The sequence below is a fragment of the Asparagus officinalis genome, chromosome 8, assembly GCF_001876935.1.
Source record: "Asparagus officinalis chromosome 8, Aspof.V1, whole genome shotgun sequence".
NCBI lineage: Eukaryota > Viridiplantae > Streptophyta > Magnoliopsida > Asparagales > Asparagaceae > Asparagus > Asparagus officinalis.
Genome location: NC_033801.1, coordinates 52,608,261 through 52,630,582, shown reverse-complemented (window position 1 = coordinate 52,630,582; position 22,322 = coordinate 52,608,261). Strand labels below are relative to the sequence as shown.

The following is a 22,322-nucleotide window of genomic DNA, read 5'->3' as shown; positions in this document are numbered from 1 at the left end:
ATCACCACCACAAAAAAAAAACTGTGGACATTTATCACTTAACCTCCATAACTTTCAAATTACCAAAAAACCCCTTTCGAGTTTAGGGGTTAACATAAAACCTCATTTAACTTTAAGATTTTATCATAACCCCCGCCCCTAATGACATTATTTGCAATTTTCCACATGGTTGTGTAAAATTACTATGGGTCCACAAAAATATTTGCATCTGTTAAGATGCAAATACGGTTACTAAAGTTTATATCCAATAGGATATGGTCATGGATACAGATTTGTAGTGAAATATCCAGATCCATATTTAAAATATCCAAATATATGTTGGTCATATAATTGTAAGTTGTAACAGTTTTAGTCCGCAGATTAATAGATTTGAGGTTAATATTGATGATCAAGAGATCTAATATTAGCTTTTTTAGATATAACGAGCATATTAATAACTCTCTTGTATAATATGAACTATATTTTTTTAATATTATCTAATTTTATCATATCTATTTCTTATCTACATGTATAGCGGTATCCATATCTGCTTTAGAGGATATGGATAATATAAATTTTCCTTAATGAGGCATATCTATATCTATATCCGTGGTCGGTAAGCAAAAATAGATATGGTAAATATCATATCAGAGTCGTGTTCGAACAACATGCTCCCCTAAAAATTACACACGGGGAAAATTTTCTCCATTGAAAATTTTGATTCACGCTTGGGGTTTTTTTTGATGAAATGTTAAAGCTAAAACTAATTTTCTGATAACCCCTAAAGTTAATAGGGGTTTTTCTGCTATTCTAAAATTTATGAAAAGTTATCTAATAAATGTAAAAATTTTATTTATTTATTTATTTTTTGTGTGTATTTGGGTGGGGGGGGGGGTTTGGGTGTTTTAGGGTGGGGGTTTAGGGTTCTTGATACTTTATTATACTTTAAACTATTTCTCTTGTTTCCATTGTGAAGAATATACTTAGGCCACATTTTTTTTTATTATGGGACTAGGGGTGGACGATAGTCTAGGAATTGTATTATCCTAGGACTACTTTAGTTCAGTTTAATGTTTGTTTTTGTTCGGACTAACATTCTGACTAACTTAAAATAATCCATACCACTATTTGCTTTTAGTAGGACTATAATTATTCAAAATAATATCATAATAATTGAACTTTTTGGTCTTTGGTCAATTAATATTGTATCAATGTATTTGTTTGGCAATAAAATTAAAATTCTTGTGTTAACATTAAACCAACTATATTAATTTAACAAAACACAATTATAAAAAATTATAATCTATATCTATACTATATATAAAAGAGGATTGCCTTGTCAAAACTTTTAATTTCCATTTTACCCTTTTAGATTTGATAATTCTCATATTTGCCATTAGTTGTAATTAATCATTCACTAATTATATATCACCTCTTATTTATTATATACATTTTCTCAATTTTTTAAAACCTTTGCTCACACTATTAATTTATTATTTAAGTATGTTATTTTATAGAAAATTTGAAATTTATCCCAAATTTATCTTCACATAATATTTAAAATTCTAGAAAAATTAAAAATAAGAAAAGTTCATTAGGCTTATGCTTTGTGCCTTAGGATTTTACCTATTATGAAGGACTACCTGTTACCTTTCATCTTACTAACATTTTAAAAGTATGATAATCGTATAAAAAATAATTTGTATTTATTGTAATTGTAATAGTATTAATAGTATAATTACCTTAACAATGTTTTTAAATTAATAAATTATACTATAATTTAATAATTAAACAACTTAGTAAATTATTTACTAATAGTATAATAAACTAATTATTAAATTAAAATGTAGTTACTAATAGTATTATAAGTATGCTATGTCTAATATTATTATATTTAAAAGAGAAAAAATAATTTAATAATGATAATTATTTTAATAAACTATGAATAAATTATAATAATTATCCAAACTATAATAATTAATCATATAGTTTTTTATACATACTTTTATCGTACAATTTATTCACTTAAACAAGATTATAATTGTTCATAATTTATATTACTATGCAAGTCATTTTATTATTTTGCAACCAACAAAAAAATAAAAAACATAAAACAAAATAAGTATGCTCTCATGCAAAGCACGTGCACTATACTATTATAAAATATTTTAATTACGTGACTTTCTCGCGTGTCATCACAATTTTTGTTTTTACATGTATTAATTAAGTGTTTTTTCTGCTATTTTATTTGCTGTTGTAATTTTCACATTTTTCACAAAGGGAGAAATCTTATTATACAATTTTATTTATTAACACATAGTTTTACTATTCAATAAAAAAGCAAAACTCGAAAACATGTACGTTCATGTGCGTGCAAAGCACATGCATTATACTAGTCTTACATTAAACATGAGATCATCCCAACAAAATTTTAAATAGTACTTAAAGATTAAAAAATATTATCTTGCAAGTAAATGATAAAAATTAATACTACCAAGGTATATAGCATCCATGCATCTAGTATCCAACTATCAAACAGTCATGATCAGTGCCTAGTCATTTCCATAAATGAACTTGATACAAGAGATCTACACGACCGAGATGACATCAGAGGACGACGACTCGACATCTTAACTCGAGTCGAGTCGACAGTCGAGACAACTAAACGATAGACAAGATGAGACTCAAACTAGCCTAGACAAACAAACGACTCGAAACGACGAGTCGAGATGACGACTCAAGTCGAAGACACCTAGTCGAGACCCCAGTCGACAGGACGAGACCCTAGCCGAGACCCTAGTCGAGACCCCAGTCGAGACCCTAGTCGACAGAATGGAATGACACACCCCAGTTGACACGAAGGGCGGTGTTAGTCAACACATGCCAGTCGATATGAAGGGCAGTACTACTCGACATACTTAGTCGACTCATGTCCAGTCGACACGAAATACAATACTACTCGGCACGCCTCATGCCGACTCGACAAATAGAATAGGAAAGGAGTTTATTTTGGTTATTTCCTTTTAGGATTAGAGTTTCTTTTTTATTAGGGTTAGGATATGGTTAGTTGGACATAAATATAAGCTCCTTTTGTAAATCTAGAATTAACTTGATACGAGTCGCCGTGCGAGCACCTTTGATCGTGGAATTATCAAAGGTGGGTTGAGAAGAAAATAACAAGAATACATGAACAATCTACTGATGGTGAAGGAAAAACCTTCTCTAGATTATGAGAATAAAGTAGTTTACAATCTCTCGCAATCTCACTAGAATTGAAGAATAATCTCTCTCAATTCTCAAATACAATCTAATCTCTCTTGATTGCTTTCTCCTCTTTTTTTTAAAACCCTAAAACAATCCCTTATATAGGTGTAACAACGTGGATGACAAAGTGGTAAATAACCAAGCCCAAACCCCACAAGAATTCATGCAAACAACAACCCAAATGAACCAGGAAACCATCGATGAGTTGACTCATAAACATGCATGACTCGACTCATGCCAAGTGAGTCGACTCATTATAAGGTGAGTCTACTCGTCAGAAAATTTTAACAAAACGGCTAGGTCTTGTTAGTCGACTCATGACAGGCATGAGTCGACTCAACCTGATGAGTCGACTCATGTACATGTATGAGTCGACTCACGGGCTAAAAACTGGATGCTTCGATTCTTCAATTCGCCGTCTCATTCCATGCTTCAACCTACATTCCACTGTGTTATTTTACCCCTCTATTCTCAAGTTACTATGAGAATCATCTATCCTCAAGCTCCCATGAGGATCGCTATGTTTCAAAGAGAAGATACACCGATATCATGGCTCCCCCCCTTTAGGAACTTAAAGTCCTATTCAAGTTAGAACTTCAGCTGAGGAAACTCGCGAGGTCCTCCTTCCCTATTGAACCACTTAGCCTTGCTAGGAACCTAACATTGATGTCCAATGAGAAATGACTCCTTCGTCCCCCGCCTCGTCATGGTCATCTTCCGCTCCAAAATACAATCTTCCTTCAGCGGCTCCTCTATATCAAACCACAAGTCTTCAACATGCGGCAAGATCACCTTGTCGTCACCTTCATCATCCAGCAATGGAGGCTAGAACTACTTTAAATACTCGGTATTGCTCACCGAATACATACCTAAGTAAGGTGGCAAATCCAGCCTGAAGGCGTTGTCATCAATCTGATCAAGAATCCGAAACGGACCATAACATATATGTTTCAACTTCTTCCCTTCTCCCTTTAGCCTATCCTTACTTAATTTCAGCCATACCATGTTGCCTATACCAAAGTTACAAGGAACCCGATGCTAATCATGCTTCATCTTGTACTTGGCTTGTGATTTCTTCAATTGAGCTTCAATTGTGGCATGAATATGTGCAATCTTCTCTAGAAATCACTGAGCACGTTGTCTCTCACTCCCTTCCTTGCCGTCGGCCGTAGCTTCACTGTAAAATACGAGATCAAACGGACTCGGAGGTAAAAACTCATAACAAGTCTCAAACGGTGACTTTCCCAAAGATCCATGAATAGCCCGATTAAATACAAACTGAAGATATGGTAAGCTCTCATCCCAAGTCTTGGGATGCTTGGGATTGTATCCTCTCAACATATGTACCATAGTCCGATTAACTACCTCTATTTGTCCGTCGGTTTGTGGATGAAAGGCTGTGCTCTTCTGCAACCTAGTGTCCATCAAGCTCTACAAAGAATCCCAAAAGTGTTCGAGAAACCGGCTATCTCGATCTAAAATAATCGAATTCGGCAACCCAAAGTGCTTCCACACATGTTCAAAGAATAATTACGCCACACCCGCTCCCATCACGGTCTTCTTACAAGGAATCAAGATGACTATCTTGTTGAACCGGTCCACCACAACGAACAAATAATCATTCTCGCACTTAGTCATCGGCAATCCTCCTATGAAATCCATAGAAATACTCTCCCACGGTCTCGACGGTACCGACAATGGTAGATACAATCCCCTTTTTCTATTAGAAGGCTTCGATATGCAGCATAGCTTACACCCTCCAACATACTTAGTAACATCCTCTAACATCTTCTGCCAAAAGACATGGCACCGTAGATTGAGAAGCATCTTCTGAATCCCAAAATGACTTTTCACACGTGATGTATGGGCTTCTCGAATCCATTGCAATCGGTCGCCATCCTCCAGAATGCATAGCGACGTCTCTCGATACAACAAACCATCTGCACCAATCTCATACTCCCCTTTTCGACCAGCCTTCGCCTGCTTGAACACACTGTTGAAATCTTGGCTGGATGTGTACATCTGTACATACTCCAAAGGAACCAAGGGCTTAATGTGTGTCGCCACCAAGAGAGCTCTCATAGATGGGCGAGATAACATATTGGCTAACTTGTTCGTCGTTCCCTTCTTGTACCTAATGATGATATTGAACGCCATCAAATAGGACACCCACTTCATGTGCCGTGCCTACTGTAGCTTCATCTGGGCATGTAAAAATTTTAATGGTTTGTGATCTGAGTGCACAACCATCTCCTTTCCCAACAAATACACCCGCTAATGCTTGATTGCTTGATAAAGTGCATAAAACTCATTGTCGTAGATGAGAAAATTCTGAATAGCACCCATAAACATTTCTGAATGGTACTCCACCAGCTTCCCATCTTGAATTAACATAGTGCCCATAGCATAACTAGAAGCGTCGGTCTCTACCTTGAAGGTCTTCTGTAAATTCGGCAATGCCAATAGTGGTAACTCCGAGATCTTCCTCTTTAATAACTAAAAAGTTTCCTCATGCATCTTCCCCCACTCAAACTGAACCTTTGCCTTCGTAAGGCTATGCAAAGGTGCCGCATAAGTCGAGAAATATCGAATGAACTTGCGCAAATACTGGCAAGCCTCCATGAAGCTTCTCACCTCCGTCACTATCCTAGGTATCGGCCACTTTGTGATCACCACCACCTCACCTAGATCTATCCTCCGCTGGTCTTTCCCCACGATGAACCTGAGATATACCAACTCATCCTTCCCGAGTTCGCACTTCTTCCCGTTAAGCTTCAGTTGTCCGTTCTACAGTACTTCAAACACCTTTTCGACATGAACAAGATGCTCCTCCCAGGTTCTGCTGTATAAGGCTGAGCATGGTTCGGTCCTAATCGAAAAAACCGACCGAACCGATCCGAAAAAATTAGTTTTATGAGTAGGGGGGTTCGGGTCGGTTTGAAAACTTTTCAACCCGAACCGATCCGAACCGACCGAATATATTGCAATACTACTCATTCTGATCTCAAACACTACCCGACCCATCCCCAAAGAGTCAAAGACTCAAACTCTAAACTCATTTTCTGGATCATTATGGGTTGAAAATAATATTATTATATCAGTGTTTAATGCTTCATAATCTCCTACTTTGTTGATATTTTTTTCTTTAACACAGTTTGTTGTTTGATAAGAAGTTTGATGAAGTTAGAACCGAATAAACCAAACCGAACCACACCGAACCGACTTGAAACAGTTCGGTTCGGTTTTGAATTATAGGCGGTTTGGTTTGGTTGTTCAAATTTTAGTAAAAACCGAACCAAACCGACCGTTGCACACCCCTACTGCTGTACACCAAGATATCATTGAGGTAAACTATCACAAAATCCTCTATAAAGGGTCGCAACAAATCATTCATAAGTCTCATAAAGGTAGCCGGAGCGTTGTACAATCCAAACGACATCACCAACCACTCGAACAGGTCCTTCTTAGTCTTGAACGCAATCTTCCAAGTGTTATCCTCCCGAATCCTCACCTGATGGTAACCAAACTGCAAATCCAACTTCGTGAAAAACTTCACTCCTTCCAACTGGTCCATAAGATCATCAATCAAGGTAATGGGTATCGATTATTGATGGTTATCTTGTTAAGCACCCGGTAATCTATGCACATGTGCCAGCCTCCATCCTTTTTGGGTACTAACAACACTGGTGACCCGCAAGGGGAACAACTCAGCACAATCACTCCTGTCTCCAAAAGCCCCTGAACCTGCCTCTTGATCTCCTCAGACTCCTCTATAAATGTGTGGTATAGACCTATATTCGGCAAAGAACCCTTGCTGGTTAACATAATCTCATACTCCACACCCCATCGTAGTGGTAGTCCCGTGATCTCCGAAAACAAGTCTATGTACTTGGCCTTCAACCTGTCAAGATCTCTCTCTAACTTGCTCAAGGTAGTCAAGCACACGCTACTCAACTGCTCCTCATAAGGCCTAATTACTAATAATACAAACCTCTTGCTCGCATTCACTAGCCTCTTTGCCTGAGTCACTGTCACCAAACTCATCTCTTATGGAAGAGATGCCGAACGAAAGATGAATTGTTCGCCATCTTTGGTGAATGAATTCTTCTGGGCTCACCTATCGTAGATCGCAAACCTATCCCATAAATAAGGATTGCCTAATATTACTTGGTAAACATCCAACGGAACGACGTTGTTTATGATCTCGTCAATATACGACTCGTGGAGTGCAAATCTGAAAGTACATTGGTTGACCACACTCAATCCCGCGTCCTTCTGAATCTATCCTAAATGATAGGGTTTTGGATGTTTAACCGTCTTCAATCCCAGCTTCTGAACTAAAGCTTCAGATATCAAATTCTTCTGGCTCCCTGGATCCACAATGGCATCAGCCAAGCTGGTCTTGATCTGCAATTTCAAAACAAAGAGCTGCTCCCTCGGGTCTTCGTCCTTAGTCGTAATCTGCTTCCCCACTATAAGGTTGAGACTGCTATTGGGTTCTGTCATCCCGGGAACTTCCTTCGAACCCTGAGCTACTACATATGTCTTCTTCTCCTCCTTTTTCTTCAATCCTTTTAGCTTCAGATGAGGATACTTCTCCCAGCAACGATCAACTACGTGCCTTGTCTGTTTGCAGTAATTGCATGTTAATCCTGCCTTCCCCGAATCACCCTTCTTCTTCTCTTCCTTAGGCTGAGAGCCACTAGACTTGCCTCCTGTCTGTTTGGAGTCTCCCTTCATTTTGTTGCTCTTCTTTTGCCTGCCCTCCATGGCAATGGCCTTCACACTCGCTTCTTGCATGGACTCGATTGTGAACAACTTCATCTCCTTTCGGATATATTCATTCAGACCCGCCATATACTTCATAAAGATGGATTATTCCTCCGTCGTGATGTTGAGAACCATCGCCTACTGCTAAAACTCCGTTGTATATTCTTAAACGGTCTGGTTGAACCTTTGGTGCAATCCGTACCACTTATACCAACGCTCCTCAAGGAACCCTACTGGGTTGAATTGATTCTTCAGTAGCTCCTTGAATTTGTTCCACGACACCGCCTTTCGTTCCTACATGCAATAGAATTTCCACCATGTCAATGCATGCCCCAAAAGCTTCAAAGTCACGAACACAAGCTTCTCCTTGGATGAATATTTGTAGAGGGTAAAATACATCTCTATCTGCTCGATCCAATCATCAAGCCTCTCGATGTTGACACTCCCATCATAAACAAGAATCTCTACCTTGAAGTCTATCTTCAAATTATGGTAAGAACCCTTACCCCCTTGATACAGAACAATTTTGACAATCTTAACCTCCTTATCAGAATCAGATTCATCGCCTTCTCCATCGGACTCCATAAGTTTCTTCTTTCCTTTTGAAGAAGATTTCTCCTTTTTATCCTTTTCTTAGAAGATATTGACTAGCTGTGTGAGAGTCGAACTTATTATCTCCATCTGTTTCTCTAATGCATCTAGCCTCGCTGAACTATCTTCTTTAGTCATCTTCTTCTTCCTTAATTTCTGGACTCCTTCCAATAAAATAAGAATCTCGCCTAGCTTCTTGTATTATGATCGAGTCAGGACCATACACAGGATGCCACTTTGATCGCTCTGATATCAACTTGATACGAGTTGCCGTACGAGCACCTTTGATCGTAGAATTATCAAATATGTGTTGAGAAGTAAATAACAAGAACACAATGACAATTTAGTGGTGGCAAAGGAAAATACCTTCTCTAGATTATGAGAATAAAATAGTTTATAATCTCTCACAATCTTACTAGAATTGAAGAATAACCTCTCTCAATTCTCAAATACAATCTAATCTCTCTTGATTGCTTTATCCTCTTTTTTTAAAACCCTAAAACAATCCCTTATATAGATGTAACAACGTGGATGATAAAGTAGTAAATAACCAATCCCAAACCCCATAAGAATTCATGCAAACAACAACCCAAATGAACCAGGAAACCGTCGATAAGTTGACTCATAAACATGCATGACTCGACTCATGCCAAGTGAGTCGACTCATGATAAGGTGAGTCTACTCGTCAGAAAATTTTGACAAAACAGCTAGGTTTCGTGAGTCGACTCATGACAGGTATGAGTCGACTCAACCTGATGAGTCGACTCATGTACATGTATGCGACTCATGACAGGTATGAGTCGACTCAACCTGATGAGTCGACTCATGTACATGTATGAGTCGACTCACGGGCTGAAAACTAGATGCTTCGACCTGATGAGTCGACTCATGTACATGTATGAGTCGACTCACGGGCTGAAAACTAGATGCTTCGATTCTTCAATTCACCGTCTCGTTCTATGCTTCAACCTACATTCCACTGTGTTGTTTTACCCCTCTATTCTCAAGTTATTATAAGAATCATCTATCCTCAAGCTCCCATGAGGATCGCTATGTTCCGAAGAGAAAATACACCCGTATCATAAGTTTTCAATTATTCAATTAAGGGAAATTTTCTCCTTGTTTTTGTTCTCAAAACATGAGAAACATAGAGCTTGTGGATTCAAGCTCGTGAAATATGTGCTATTGTTAGGGCTCATAGGGATTGGAATGATATCTGATTAACCTCCCCGTTTCTACGTCTGCGTCAAATGGTATCAGAGCTTCGGCTTCAACATCCTCGACAATAGCAGGTGACAGCAAGAAGGAGTTTTCTCTACAAGATCTTTCCACGAGGATGGATTCTATGGATGGAATATTTAACATGTTGGAGGCGTCTCTCTAGAACCTTCAACAAACCATTAAAGGACTTATCATTCACCTCAACAATGGGAACAACTTCGCCGATAGTCTTCATCTAAGCGGACCCAGAGTTAGGCAGCCATGACATCCAACCCCATAAAATCCTAACCCCCTCCAATTCATCCCCCTCCATATCAACCACGTTCAAACCAACCCCTCCATATCAACCCCCTCCACATCATTAACAAACTCCTAACCAACCCCCTCCCATTATGAATCCAGTGACGAAGGAGAGGACTATGGTGCCTAATTTGAGGGATCATGGTACGACAACGTCTTGAGCGAAGAAGAAGGTAGGCGACCTTATAGCAGAGGTCGGGGTAGAGGCTTCAACCCTTATCGCAACTATCACCGACAAGGTGGACATCACTACAACCAAGAGTACCAGATGGAGGTAGAGGTCCCTTTCTTTGGAGGAAATATGGACATAGAGGCTTTCCTGGATTGGCTCTACGAAGTGTAGAAATTTTTTGAGATGGCTAATATTCTCGAAGCAAATCAGGTGAAGTTTGTGGCATATCATCTCAAAGGAGGAGCTGCGGCCTAGTGGGATCAGACTCAAAATACAAGGCGACGACAAGGCAAGTAACTAGTTTAGGTTTGGTGACGTATGAAGCATTTACTACAAACTAGGTTCCTACTACCCGACTACTAACAAATTTTCTATAACCAGTTCGAGCAATGTCGTCAAGGACTTAGATCAATAAGTGCCTATACCAAAGAGTTCTTCTATCTTACTTCTCGTTGTGATTTGTCTATGAGCGAGGAGCAACTCACAAAAAAGTGTATCGGAGGTTTGAAGTATTCAATTCAAGAGAAGGTGGCCATCCACAATGTGTACTCTGTGGACAAAACCTATAACATTGCTCTCAAGGTGGAAAGATTAGCCTCCAAGACATCACCTTTTAGGCGAACCAATCAGAGAAGTTTTGTCGAGAAGGCAAGAGGTGATTCTGTATGGATAAGGACAATTGATTAGTCTAATCCTTCACAATCAGCCGAGCGGTCGACAAATCAATCACCTCCCTGTAGGCGTATAAAACTGCTTATAGGTCCCTTGACACAGCTCGGCGCGATGATTCGACAAATCGACGAACGTTCAAGCAACGAAACGAACTAAAGAGGCTACAAAGCTAACGAACTGCATGTGAACAACGTTAGTGGTTCGGGGAGTCGACGGGTCTTCCAACAAAATGGATTTGAACTCAAACACCGACTGAGTTTACTGCCAAATCCGGAATCAAGTCAACAAATCAACAAAACAACCGAACAACGGACAAAACAACCGGAAACAACGGAAAACGACAAAACCAGCGCACCTGGGGGAACTCGGCCCGAACCGAACCACCCTAAGGTGGCTCGGCCCAAGCCGAGCCACCCTAGGGTGGCTCGGTGGCCGAGCCACCCCAGGGTGGCTCGGCCAAGGCCGAGCCACCCTGAGGTGGCTCGGCCAAGGCCGAGCCACCCCTGGGTGGCTCGGCTATGGCCGAGCCACCTAGGGGTGGCTAGGCTCAGAACTGTGCAAACGCACAGTTCTGAGAGCCTATAAATAGGCCTGGTACTCGTTCATTTGGAGGACTTCTTCTGAAACTTTGGAGAGAGCCGAAACTCTGCCGGATTGTCACCTCAACTCGGAGATCTGAAGGCTTGAAGACTTGGAGACCCGGATTTGATTCTTAGCGAGCACCAGCACCGAAAAAGGCAGGAGTTCGAGAGAGTTTAATCCTCAGATCTACGTCGTTACACTCCGGATCTAAGCTTGGCTCTTAGATCCCGAGATTCGAGCGGTCGTTTCCTTGGTGAAACGATCCCTCCCGGCTATTATCTCCTTGGTGGGATAATACCCGTAATACGTCGTAGATCTGCTTGGATCCAGATCACGCGGTGGTCCACGGTAAGCAACCCCGGCGCAGGCAAACAACCCACAGAAGCAAGAGACCGCAAAACAGGATCTTGTGATTTGTTCGACATAAAAGAGAGAAGTTGTAATTTTGATTTCTTTGTTTTATTTTGATTTTCATTGTAAGCCGGATCTTATAAAAAGACCGGATCTCTTTGTAACGCATAAAGTTGTTAACTGAGTGCAATGGAATCGATAATGAAGAAAACACCAACTTTCCCCGCGAACACTCCCCAGACGACTTAATCAAATCAGTATGCCAAGCCGACTATAGGGAAGTGTTTCCGATGTCTCCAACCAGGGCATAAGTTCAACGAGTGCCTGTAGTGGCGGAAGGTCAATCTAGCGGATTATGAAGAGGCAGAAGACGGATACACAGCATCTGACGAAGAGTATGAGAAAGAGTTTGCCAAGATTGAGGGCGATAATATGCCGTGTGTTGTTCAACAACTCCTGTGCACCTAATAGACTCTAGATTCATCACAACGACATCAAATCTTCTTTTCTATGTGTCTAGTCAACAATAAGGTGTGCACCCTCATCATTGACAATGGAAGCTGTGAGAATATAGCATCAAAGGCCTTGGTAGATCACTTGAAATTGTCGATCGAGACCAAGCATGTGCCTTATACCATCGGATGGATCAAGAAGGGTCCCTCTGTGAAGGTGACCGAAGTATGTCGCGTGCCACTATCACTACGCAAGACTTATAACAATTCTGTTGCTTGTGATATTATGGATATGGACGCATGCCATGTATTGTTGGGACGGCTGTGGCAGTATGTTGTTGACGCTAAGCATGGCGGCAAGAAAAACAAGTACTCTTTTGTGTGGATGAATAAGAAGATCATCCTACCACCTATTCCACCTTCTCCAAAGTACCCCAAAGATCAAAAATCCAAATGTATATCTCTTTGTAACAAGGGAGAATTTTTGGCCGAGTCAAAAGAGTTGAAGCAGATGTTTGCTTTAGTTGTGAAGGAAGAAGTAAAGACACCCATTGAGGTCCCAGAGAAGATGAAATTGCTGCTTAAGGAGTTCGAAGTGTTGATTCCTGAAGAGCTGCTAGCGGGTCTTCCTCCCATGAGGGATATTCAGTACCATATTGCTTTTATTCCGAATTGAGTGCTTCCTAATTTCCCTTATTATCACATGAACCCGCAAGAGAAGAAGATATTACAGGACACCGTTGAGGACCTTATTAAGAAAAGCCACATCCGAGAGAGTATGAGTCCATGCGTAGTTCCAGCCCTATTGACACCAAAGAAGGATGGGAGTTGGCGGATGTGTGTTGATAGTAGAGCCATTAACAAGATTACAATCTGCTACAGGCTCCCAATCCCGTGGCTTGACGACATGTTGGATCAGTTGGAAGGTGCAAGCGTCTTTTTGAAGGTTGACTTGAGGAGTAGGTATCATCAGATCCAAATCCGACCTGGCGATGAGTGGAAGACTGCATTCAAAAAGTAGTAAGGCCTCTATGAATGGTTAGTGATGCCTTTTGGGTTGTCGAACGCTCAAAGGACCTTTATGCGTTTGATGAACCAAATTCTGAAGCCTTTCTTAGGAAGATTTGTAGTCGTCAACTTTGATGACATTCTTATCTATAGCAGAGATGAACAGGAGCATATGTTGCATCTCCGAGAGGTCTTCCAAGCGCTATAAGAGAAAGAACTTTACATCAACCTTAAGAAATGCATGTTCTTGATGACTCAAGTTATGTTCTTAGGATTTGTGGTAAGCTCGTAGGGGATCCAGGTTGAAGATGATAAATTCAAGGCAATCAAGGATTGGCTGACTCTAAAAAATGCTACTAAAGTAAGAAGCTTTCATGAGTTAGCATCTTTTTATCAGTGTTTCATTCACAATTTTAGTTCTATAGTTGCTCCCATGACGAATTGCTTAAAGAAGAAGGGTGTTTTGAGTGGACCGATGAAGTAAATGCAACTTTTACCCTTATCAAGGAGAAGATTACTACTGCACCTATATTAGTATTTCTAGATTTTTACAAGCTCTTTGAGCTTGAATGCAATGCGTATGGTGTAGGTATTGGAGCAGTCCTCTCTTAAGAGAAGCGCCCCATTGCTTTCTTGAGCGAGGAGTTGAATGAAGCTCGACAGAAGTGGAGTACTTATGAGCAAGAATTGTATGTTGTTTATCGTTCTTTGAAGATTTGGGAAAGTTACCTCATTGTTAACGACTTCGTGATTTACTTTGATCATCAGTCTTGTCAACACTTCAAGAATCAAAAGCACATCAACAAAATGCATGGACGTTGGGCTTTGTATTTTGAGCAGATTAATTTTACTTTGCGACATAAATCAGGATTCGGCAATAAGGTACCCGATGCTTTGAGTTGACGGGTATCCTTGTTGAGCATTTTGTGAAGTGAAGTTATTGCTTTCGACTGTTTAAAGGAGCTTTATGTTGATGGTGAAGACTTTCAAGAGATTTGGGCAAAGTGTTTGACAAAACAACCCACATGAGACTTTGTTATCATGGATGACTTTCTGTTTAAAGGAAGTCGGCTTTGTATTCCCAGGACGTCATTGAGGGAAAAGATAGTTCGAGACTTACATGATGGCGGGCTTGGTGGACACTTTGGGTGAGACAAGACTGTTTTGAGTTTTGAGGAGAGATATTATTAGATGAGTTTGAGGAAGGATGTGGTGACACTTGTGAGGAATTGTCAAGTGTGCCAAGTTGCAAAGGGGCAAGTGTAGAATACTAGTTTGTATACTCCTCTACCTGTGCCCAAGGATATATAAGAAAGTTTGAGTATGGACTTTGTGTTGGGACTTCCCCGAACACAAAGAGGCATGGATTCAGTCTTTGTGGTAGTGGATCGATTTTTTAAGATGGCTCAATTCATCCCGTGTCGCAAGACTTCTGATGCACCACATGTTGCACGGCTATTCTTTCAAGAAGTGGTTCGTTACATGGTGTTCCTAGTTCGATTGTTTCAGATAGAGATCCTAAGTTCTTGGTGACTTTTTGGACTACTTTATGGTGATGATCTGATACTTCATTGAAGTATTCTAGTACAACCCACTCTCAAACGGATGGACAAACGGAAGTGGTAAATCGGACTTTGAGGAACTTGATTCGATGCATATGTGGAGAGAAGCCAAAGATGTGGGATCAAGCTATACCTCAAGCTGAATTCACCTACAACTTGACTGTTCATAGTTCTACATGTATGTCTCCTTTTTTTTATTATTTATAGGAAGACCCCTCGACATCTCCAAGATTTGCTAAAGTTGCTGACAAGTAGCAAGTTCAGCGAGGCAGCACGTTCAATGGCCAAGAAAACTTTCAACGTTCAAAAGGAAGTGCGTATAAAGCTTGAGAAGGCTAATGCAGAGTTCAAGGCACGAGCAGATAAGAAGAGGCAACTCAAGGTGTTCAATGAAGAAGACATAGTGATGGTTTACTTACGGAAATAACGAATACTGGCTGGAACATATAGCAAGCTTAAACCGAAAAGATATAGACCATTCAAGATTTTCAAAAAGATCAATGATAATGCATATCTTGTAGATCTTCCAGAAGGAATGGCTATGTCTAAGACATTAACCATGGTGGATATTTCTGACTATCATCCTTCAATCAAGTTGTATTCAAGTGATGTGAACTCAGAGATGAGTTCTTTTGAAGAAGGAGGGACTAATACAGAAGATCTACATGACCAAGATGATATCAGGGGACGACAACTTGACATCTTAACTCGAGTTGAGTTGATAGTCGAGATGACTAAACAGATTGGCGAGACGAGACTCGACTCAAACTAGCCTAGACGAACAGACAACTCGAGGCGATGAGTCGAGATGACGACTCAAGGCAACGAGTTGGGATGGTGACTTGAGTCGAAGCAACACAACCGATACCCCAATCAACAGGATGAGACCCCAGCCGAGACCCCAGTCGACAAGACGAAACGACACACCCCAGTCGACATGAAGGACGGTGTTAGTCGACACATACCAGTCGACACGAATGGTAGTACTACTCGACATACTTAGTCGACTCATGTCTAGTCGAGACACGAAAGGCGGTACTACTCGGCATGCCTCATGTCGACTCGGCAAACATAATAGGAAAGTAGTTTGTTTTAGTTATTTCCTTTTAGGATTAGAGTTTTTTTATTAGGGTTATGATAGAGTTAGTTGGCTATAAATATTAGTTCATTTTGTAAATCTAGAATTAACGTTTCAATTATTCAATTAATAGAATTTTCTCCTTGTTTTTGTTCTCAAAACTTGAGAAAGTTAGAGCTTGTGGATTCATGCTTGTGAAATACCTGCTATTGTCAGGGCTTGTTGGTATCGGAACGATACTGATCGGCCTTCCCATTTCTACGTCTATGTCAGAACTACTATGTTTTAAAGAAGTCCCCATTGGTATCGAAGCATTGGTCAAATTTCTATGAAGTTTTAAGGAGAAGTACCAAATATTTGTACATTAACATTTCTACGAAGTTTTAAGGAGTATTATCAAATATTTGTACGCTAAAAAGTTGTGTAGATTAATATATTGCATGATTATAGTCTTGATGCCTAAAATCTTTAAAGCTATTGTTAGAAAGAGCTAGTAACGCCGCAAGAGGCTTCTCCTGTACCTGGAAAGGAAAACGAGGTTCGGTTGAGGGAAGTATGGTGTGTTAAAAATTTAAAAAACAAAATAGATCGCTCACAGAGTCTGGAGAAAAAGGTTTTATCAAATTTTAATGGAGAAAAAGGTTTTATTAAATTTTAATTTGGGATGGACTATAATACTTGGACTATAAAGATAGGGAGGAAATGTGTTTATATAGCCCCTTTCTTGTTGGGTTACTTAGTCCCTCCTTAAAATAATCTGGACCCGATAAAAAGAATGATTTTTACATGAGAACCATCTTAATTTTTATTCAATTTGATACTTACCATCTTTCCTTTTTATTTTTAATTAAAACTATCTTTACTTACATACATATTTACAATGTCACACTTAGTCGACTTATCAGCTCAAAAAAAGGCAGAATTTCTAAAATACCCTCATTCAACACATGCAAAGCATGTGTGTCCTAATTAATTATAAAAAGTAATGGTTTTATCTCAATATTAGTTCCCTAAATCTTTCATATTTTTATAGTAGCCCCCCAAATCTATCATATTTGAAATTAGTGTACCAAATCGATATCATCCTTGCCATTGAGGGTTATAGGAAGGTTGAGATCATCAAGTTTTGCTCCTTAGCTAAGGTTTCATGGGTTTGGGTTTTGGGGAGGACTGAGGGAGGGCTTTTTGGATTAGAGGGTGGGAGGGAGGGAGGATTTAAGGAAGGCAAGGTTAGGTTTTGAGAATTGGGAATTAGGGTTTGAGAATTAGGCTAGAGTTTGGAGATTTCAGGAATAAAGAGGTACGGAAAAGCTTTAGCTCAAAATTAATGATGCAAAAATCAATAGAACAATTGATTTTAGCAATTAACCATTGATGGTCACAAGATAACCATCGATGGTCCATAGGTCATCAAAATAGTCAATAATATGTGTTTTTCAGCAATGAGAAATCAAACCATCAATGGATAACAGTCAACCATTGATGATCGATTCAACTATTGATGGATTACATTTAACAATTTGTGAATTTCAGAAATAAAAATTTGAACTATCGATGGAATACAGGGAACCGTCTATGATCAACATTAACCATCGAAGATCGCTTTTAACCATCAATGGTTTGGACGTTTTTTGGTAGAAGTTTGATCACAGATTTGATCTCTTATTTCAACATTAATTAGAAGGCTTCTTTCCAATGCAATCAAGGTCTGTTTATGGAGGAGTTGGAGAAGAGATCAACATCAAGAAAAAGAGAGGATATTTGCACAACTTTGTGAGAGCAAATTCTAGAGTTCGAGGGAGATTGTAAGTTAGAATTTTATTTCCTGAGCCTTGTTCAACTTCTTCTTGTCGCGCTCAATATTGAGAGATCATTTCAGTAAGGGGGAGTGCCATTTGCGTTTAACCTCAACATTACTTCTTCTCGGATCATCATCAACATTGATTTGAAGAAGGATTTGTTTTAAAAGGGTTGTAAGATCTTTTTAATTGTGTTTTAACTATTTTAGATTGGTTTTGTATTTCAAACTTGAGTTTGACGGTGTACTCAAGCCGAGGTAATTGAGAGTTAGCGTGCTAAAGTCAGGATAATTGAGAGTGGCTAGTTAGAACTAGATTTCTTCTAGTCATTGTGAGAAGTTGGATATCTAAACTAGTTTTGAGTAGATTTCAAGGTCATGTTTGTAAAGCCTACTAATATAACTCCGGTCATAGTGAAGAAGTCCCTTCGCGAGAAAAAAGAGTGGACGTAGAATTATGATCCTAACCACTATAAAAATGTCATGTGTTCCTGTGTTGGTTGCTCTTAGTTTTTTATTTTATATTTTCCGCTACATATTCTATGTCTTTTTGAAAATTTTATAGCAATTCTAATCGCACCCCCTCCCCCCTCAAGGCTTGCATCCCGTTTCCAACAGCTACAATTTCTACAATATAAGAATCTTAATCTCAACAGAATTAACAAGCTCTTTTGTCCTTATATTAACACTAGGCATAGTTAATAGAAACTCTAATTGGATTGTATATCCTATTCATGGATTATGATTAGAATCACCCATAACTTGCTGCAATAAAAAATTTTGATGCAGGTAATGAGCAATGGAATTTTCAAGAGTTCTGTGCACAGAGTAGTGACGGGTTCGAAGGAAAGGATATCAATTGCTATGTTTTTTTCGCTCCAACCCGAGAAAATGCTAGAACCAGCACAAGGATTGGTGAGTGAAATCAGGCCATGTTTGTATAGGAAGATGAAGGCGAATGACTTCCTCAAGGCTTTTTTTGACAAGTTCGCTCAAGGGGAGACTACTATTTAGTGGTTAAGATTTTCATAAGGAAAAAAATAAATTAGACTTTATTAATAATTATAACTTGTTTTCTGATCATAATATGTTGTGTTGTTCGTACAATAAAATATCCTCAAAACTTTGCAAAAAAATAAAATATCTTGATTTCTTTTCTTGCCTGCAAAATTCAGATTGTAAATTTTTATTGTCATCCATCACAAACTCTAATGCTAGTGATGAGGTAGAAACAAAAACACCTGTCTTGAAAGGAATTAGTATAATTGGGTCCAAAAGTCAAAATAAACATAGTCCATGATAGCTTTCCGAAAACTCCATAACAATGCATGATAGTTTACTTACGCATCATGGTGTCAATTCTGTTAGATAGCAGGTTCCTAATATGTTTCATAAATTTGTTTTGGTAACATATTCTAAATCTTTTTTGGTAACAGGTTATTAGGATTTCTGATCTGTTTTGTTTTTGATTTTAGAATTCCTAATATATTTTTGGTTTTAGTATTTCTATATATATGGAACGGTTTAGAAAAGAGAAAACAAAGAGCTAAAAAGGGATTTGTTTTGTGCACTGAAAAGAGAGTTTTCTGAGCAATTTTGTTAGAGTTTTGTTTGAGAGTTTTGAGAGGTTTGTTTGAGAGATTTTGAGTGAATTTATTATCTCTATTTATGCTCTCCTTCTCTATTAGTGAAAACCCATCCCCTTCTTGCCCCGTGGACATAGGCAACTTACCGAACTACGTAAAATTCGTTTTTTTTTGTTCGTGCCGTTATTTTGATTGTGTTTGGCCTTCTCTCTTTGTGTTAGCCAACGGAACCCAACAAGTGGTATCAGAGCAAGGCTATGCTTGGGATTAGGTGGAGGAGTAGATCACTTTGGAAGCTTATCTAGGGTTTCAGTTGGTGATAAAGGTAGGATTTTTACTATTGTGGATCTTGTCTTCTATCAGGTGGGGTGAGATCTTTCGGAGGCACTTGTTAGGATTTCAGTTGCAGGTAAAAATCTACCTTTCTCGCAGTTTAGATCTATTTTCTTTCAGTTTGTTCCACATTAGTCTGTTGGTGTTTTGAGAAAGATGGCTGGAAAAGAAGATGTTGAGGGTGGTACTTCTGGCGTGAAGACCGTTCAAAGTTTGAATATCCACTCTATGAAGATAGATGTAGAGAAACTTAATGACACGAATAACTTTGGCTTATGGAGATGTAAAATTTTGGATGCGCTGAACGTGCAAAATTTGAAAGACACTTTGGAGTTGGACAGCAAGCCGGACGACATTGAAGAAAAGATTTAGAAGAAGAAGATGAATCAGACGTCATGTGGTGTGATTATGTATTGTTTAATGTAGGATCTAAAATATTATGATCAATGAGACTTCTGTAAAGAAGATTTAGAAGATTATTGAGAGCAAATATTTGACGAAGAGTGTTGAGAACCGATTACATTTGAAGAGGAGACTTTATCGTTTCCAGTTGAAAAAGGAAATATCAATTAGTAATCACATGAACAACTACATAAAGCTTCTTGTGAATTTGGCGAATGTGGATGTTATGATCAATGATGAGGACAAGGCGTTATTGTTGTTGAGCTCCTTACTGAACGAGGAATATGAGACCTTTGTTCTTATCCTAATTAATGGAAAGACATCTCTTTCGTATAGTGAGGTCACCACTGTACTTGTGAACTATCAGCTTAGGAAGAAAGCAAGGAGTTTTCTAATGATGAAGTAGCGGAGGCATTAACCATAAGAGGGAAAAGTCCAAACCTAAATAGGAGGTCGCAGTCTAGAGGAGCACATCCTTTTGTTGGTAGGAATCAATGTGTTTTTTACAAAGAAGATGGACATTAAAAGTCTGAATGCCCAAAGTTAAAAGATCGAGCTGGGAAGAATAAGAGGAAAGCTATACAAGATTCAGAGGTGAATGTTGCCAAGGCTAGTGGTGATAATTTAGATTCGGATTCTTCGGGCTATTCATGCCCTACACTACCGTCTGTTTGTGATGCTGACTCTACGAAGTGGATGTTAAATTCGGGTGCTTTATACCATATTTATCCTATGAGGGATTGGTTCTCTATCTTTGAGGAGTTGAAAAGAGGGGATGGCATGCTCATGAGTAATGATTATGAATGCCCTATTAGTGGTATTGGAATAGTTCGGATCAGAATATGTGACAGGGTGACTAGGGAGTTGAAGGAAGTGAGGTTCATTACGTAGTTGTTGAAGAATATCATTTCACTTGAAGTTTTGAAGACGTCAGGCTATAGGGTGATCTTAGAAGATGCATCTCTGAAGGTCATAATGGGGTCCATGATTGTAATGAAGGACATCAAAAAGAATAATTTATACTATTTTATTAGGAGCACGGTGATAGGTGGAGCGCTGACAACTTCTATTGATTCGGCTAGACTATGACATATAAGGAGGCTAGGACATTCGAGTGTTGATTCTGTGCATGAATTGGAGAGAGGTACTTTGACCTACAGAATGAAGACCTGTGAACATGTTGGTGTGAGAAAGAAGACCAATGTGAAGTTTGACACCTTTATTCACCAAGCGAAGGACCTTCTAGATGATGTTCATATAGATATTTAGGGGCCTTCCAAGGAGACATCATTGGGAGGTAATAGATATTTGGTTTCCTATGTTGAAGATTGTTCTAGGCATTTGTGGGTTGTAACCAAGCCATATTTGAGCGAAGTCCTAGTAGTCAACAATAGGTGGAAGAAGTGTATAGGCAGAAAGGTAAATTTACTTAGTTCTGATTTTGATAGGAAGTATAAGAGAGATCCTTTTCTACATTTGTGCCTAGCTCAAAGCAGTTTGAGACACTTCATTGGAAGGAAACATTAGGGCAATGCGATGAGATGACAAATTTGATGGGTTGTTCCTTGCTGGAGAAGGATTGATGTTTGATGTAAAGCAGTAGTTTGCAGAGGAGTTTTGGTGCTGAGGCTTTGACATATTGGAGCCAAGGCTTTGACATATCGGAGCCATCTTATTTACAAGTTGTCATCTGCTGCGATTGGATTATTTGGATCTAGTGGAGCTGCTCTGCTACGATTGGATTATTTGGATCTAGTGGAGCTGCTTCAGATTTTGTGTTGCTTCGGATATTTGGATGCCCAACATATTGTCACATCGAGGATGTAAAATTTTGATCCGAGTACACATTTGGGATTTAGAGGCATATTTGGTTACCAATTATAAGATTTTGATATTGTTCTAAGTAGCACTGTCACATTTGACTCTCAGCAGGTGGAGAGTGTTGGACAGATCATTAGGATATCATAGCGGGTGGAGAGTGATGCTACTTCATGTTGAGTGGAGATACTCCACGTTCTCCAGATTATTCTGTATCATTTGGGATTCCGGCTGAGGTGACACAGATTGAGGATCATGTTGATTGGATGAAGATGATGAGTTTATTTATTCGGGTGCAGCTAGTGGACACAGTTCGGATTTGGCTATGGTCATTGGTTCACCTTAGTTGGAGGTGTTTGGTAATTATGTTTTTTCTACATAT

At 39.1% G+C, this 22,322-nt stretch overlaps 1 protein-coding gene across 1 annotated transcript in view; it reads left to right on the top strand.

The window, feature by feature from the left end:
• LOC109822856 (codeine O-demethylase-like) overlaps positions 1-18,958 on the top strand; it is a 20,541-nt gene extending 1,583 nt beyond the window's left edge. Inside the window, exon 4 of the mRNA XM_020389116.1 lies at positions 18,591-18,958. Coding sequence (XP_020244705.1) covers positions 18,591-18,815 — 225 coding nt within the window. The 3' untranslated portion in view covers positions 18,816-18,958. The remainder of the gene's footprint in view (positions 1-18,590) is intronic.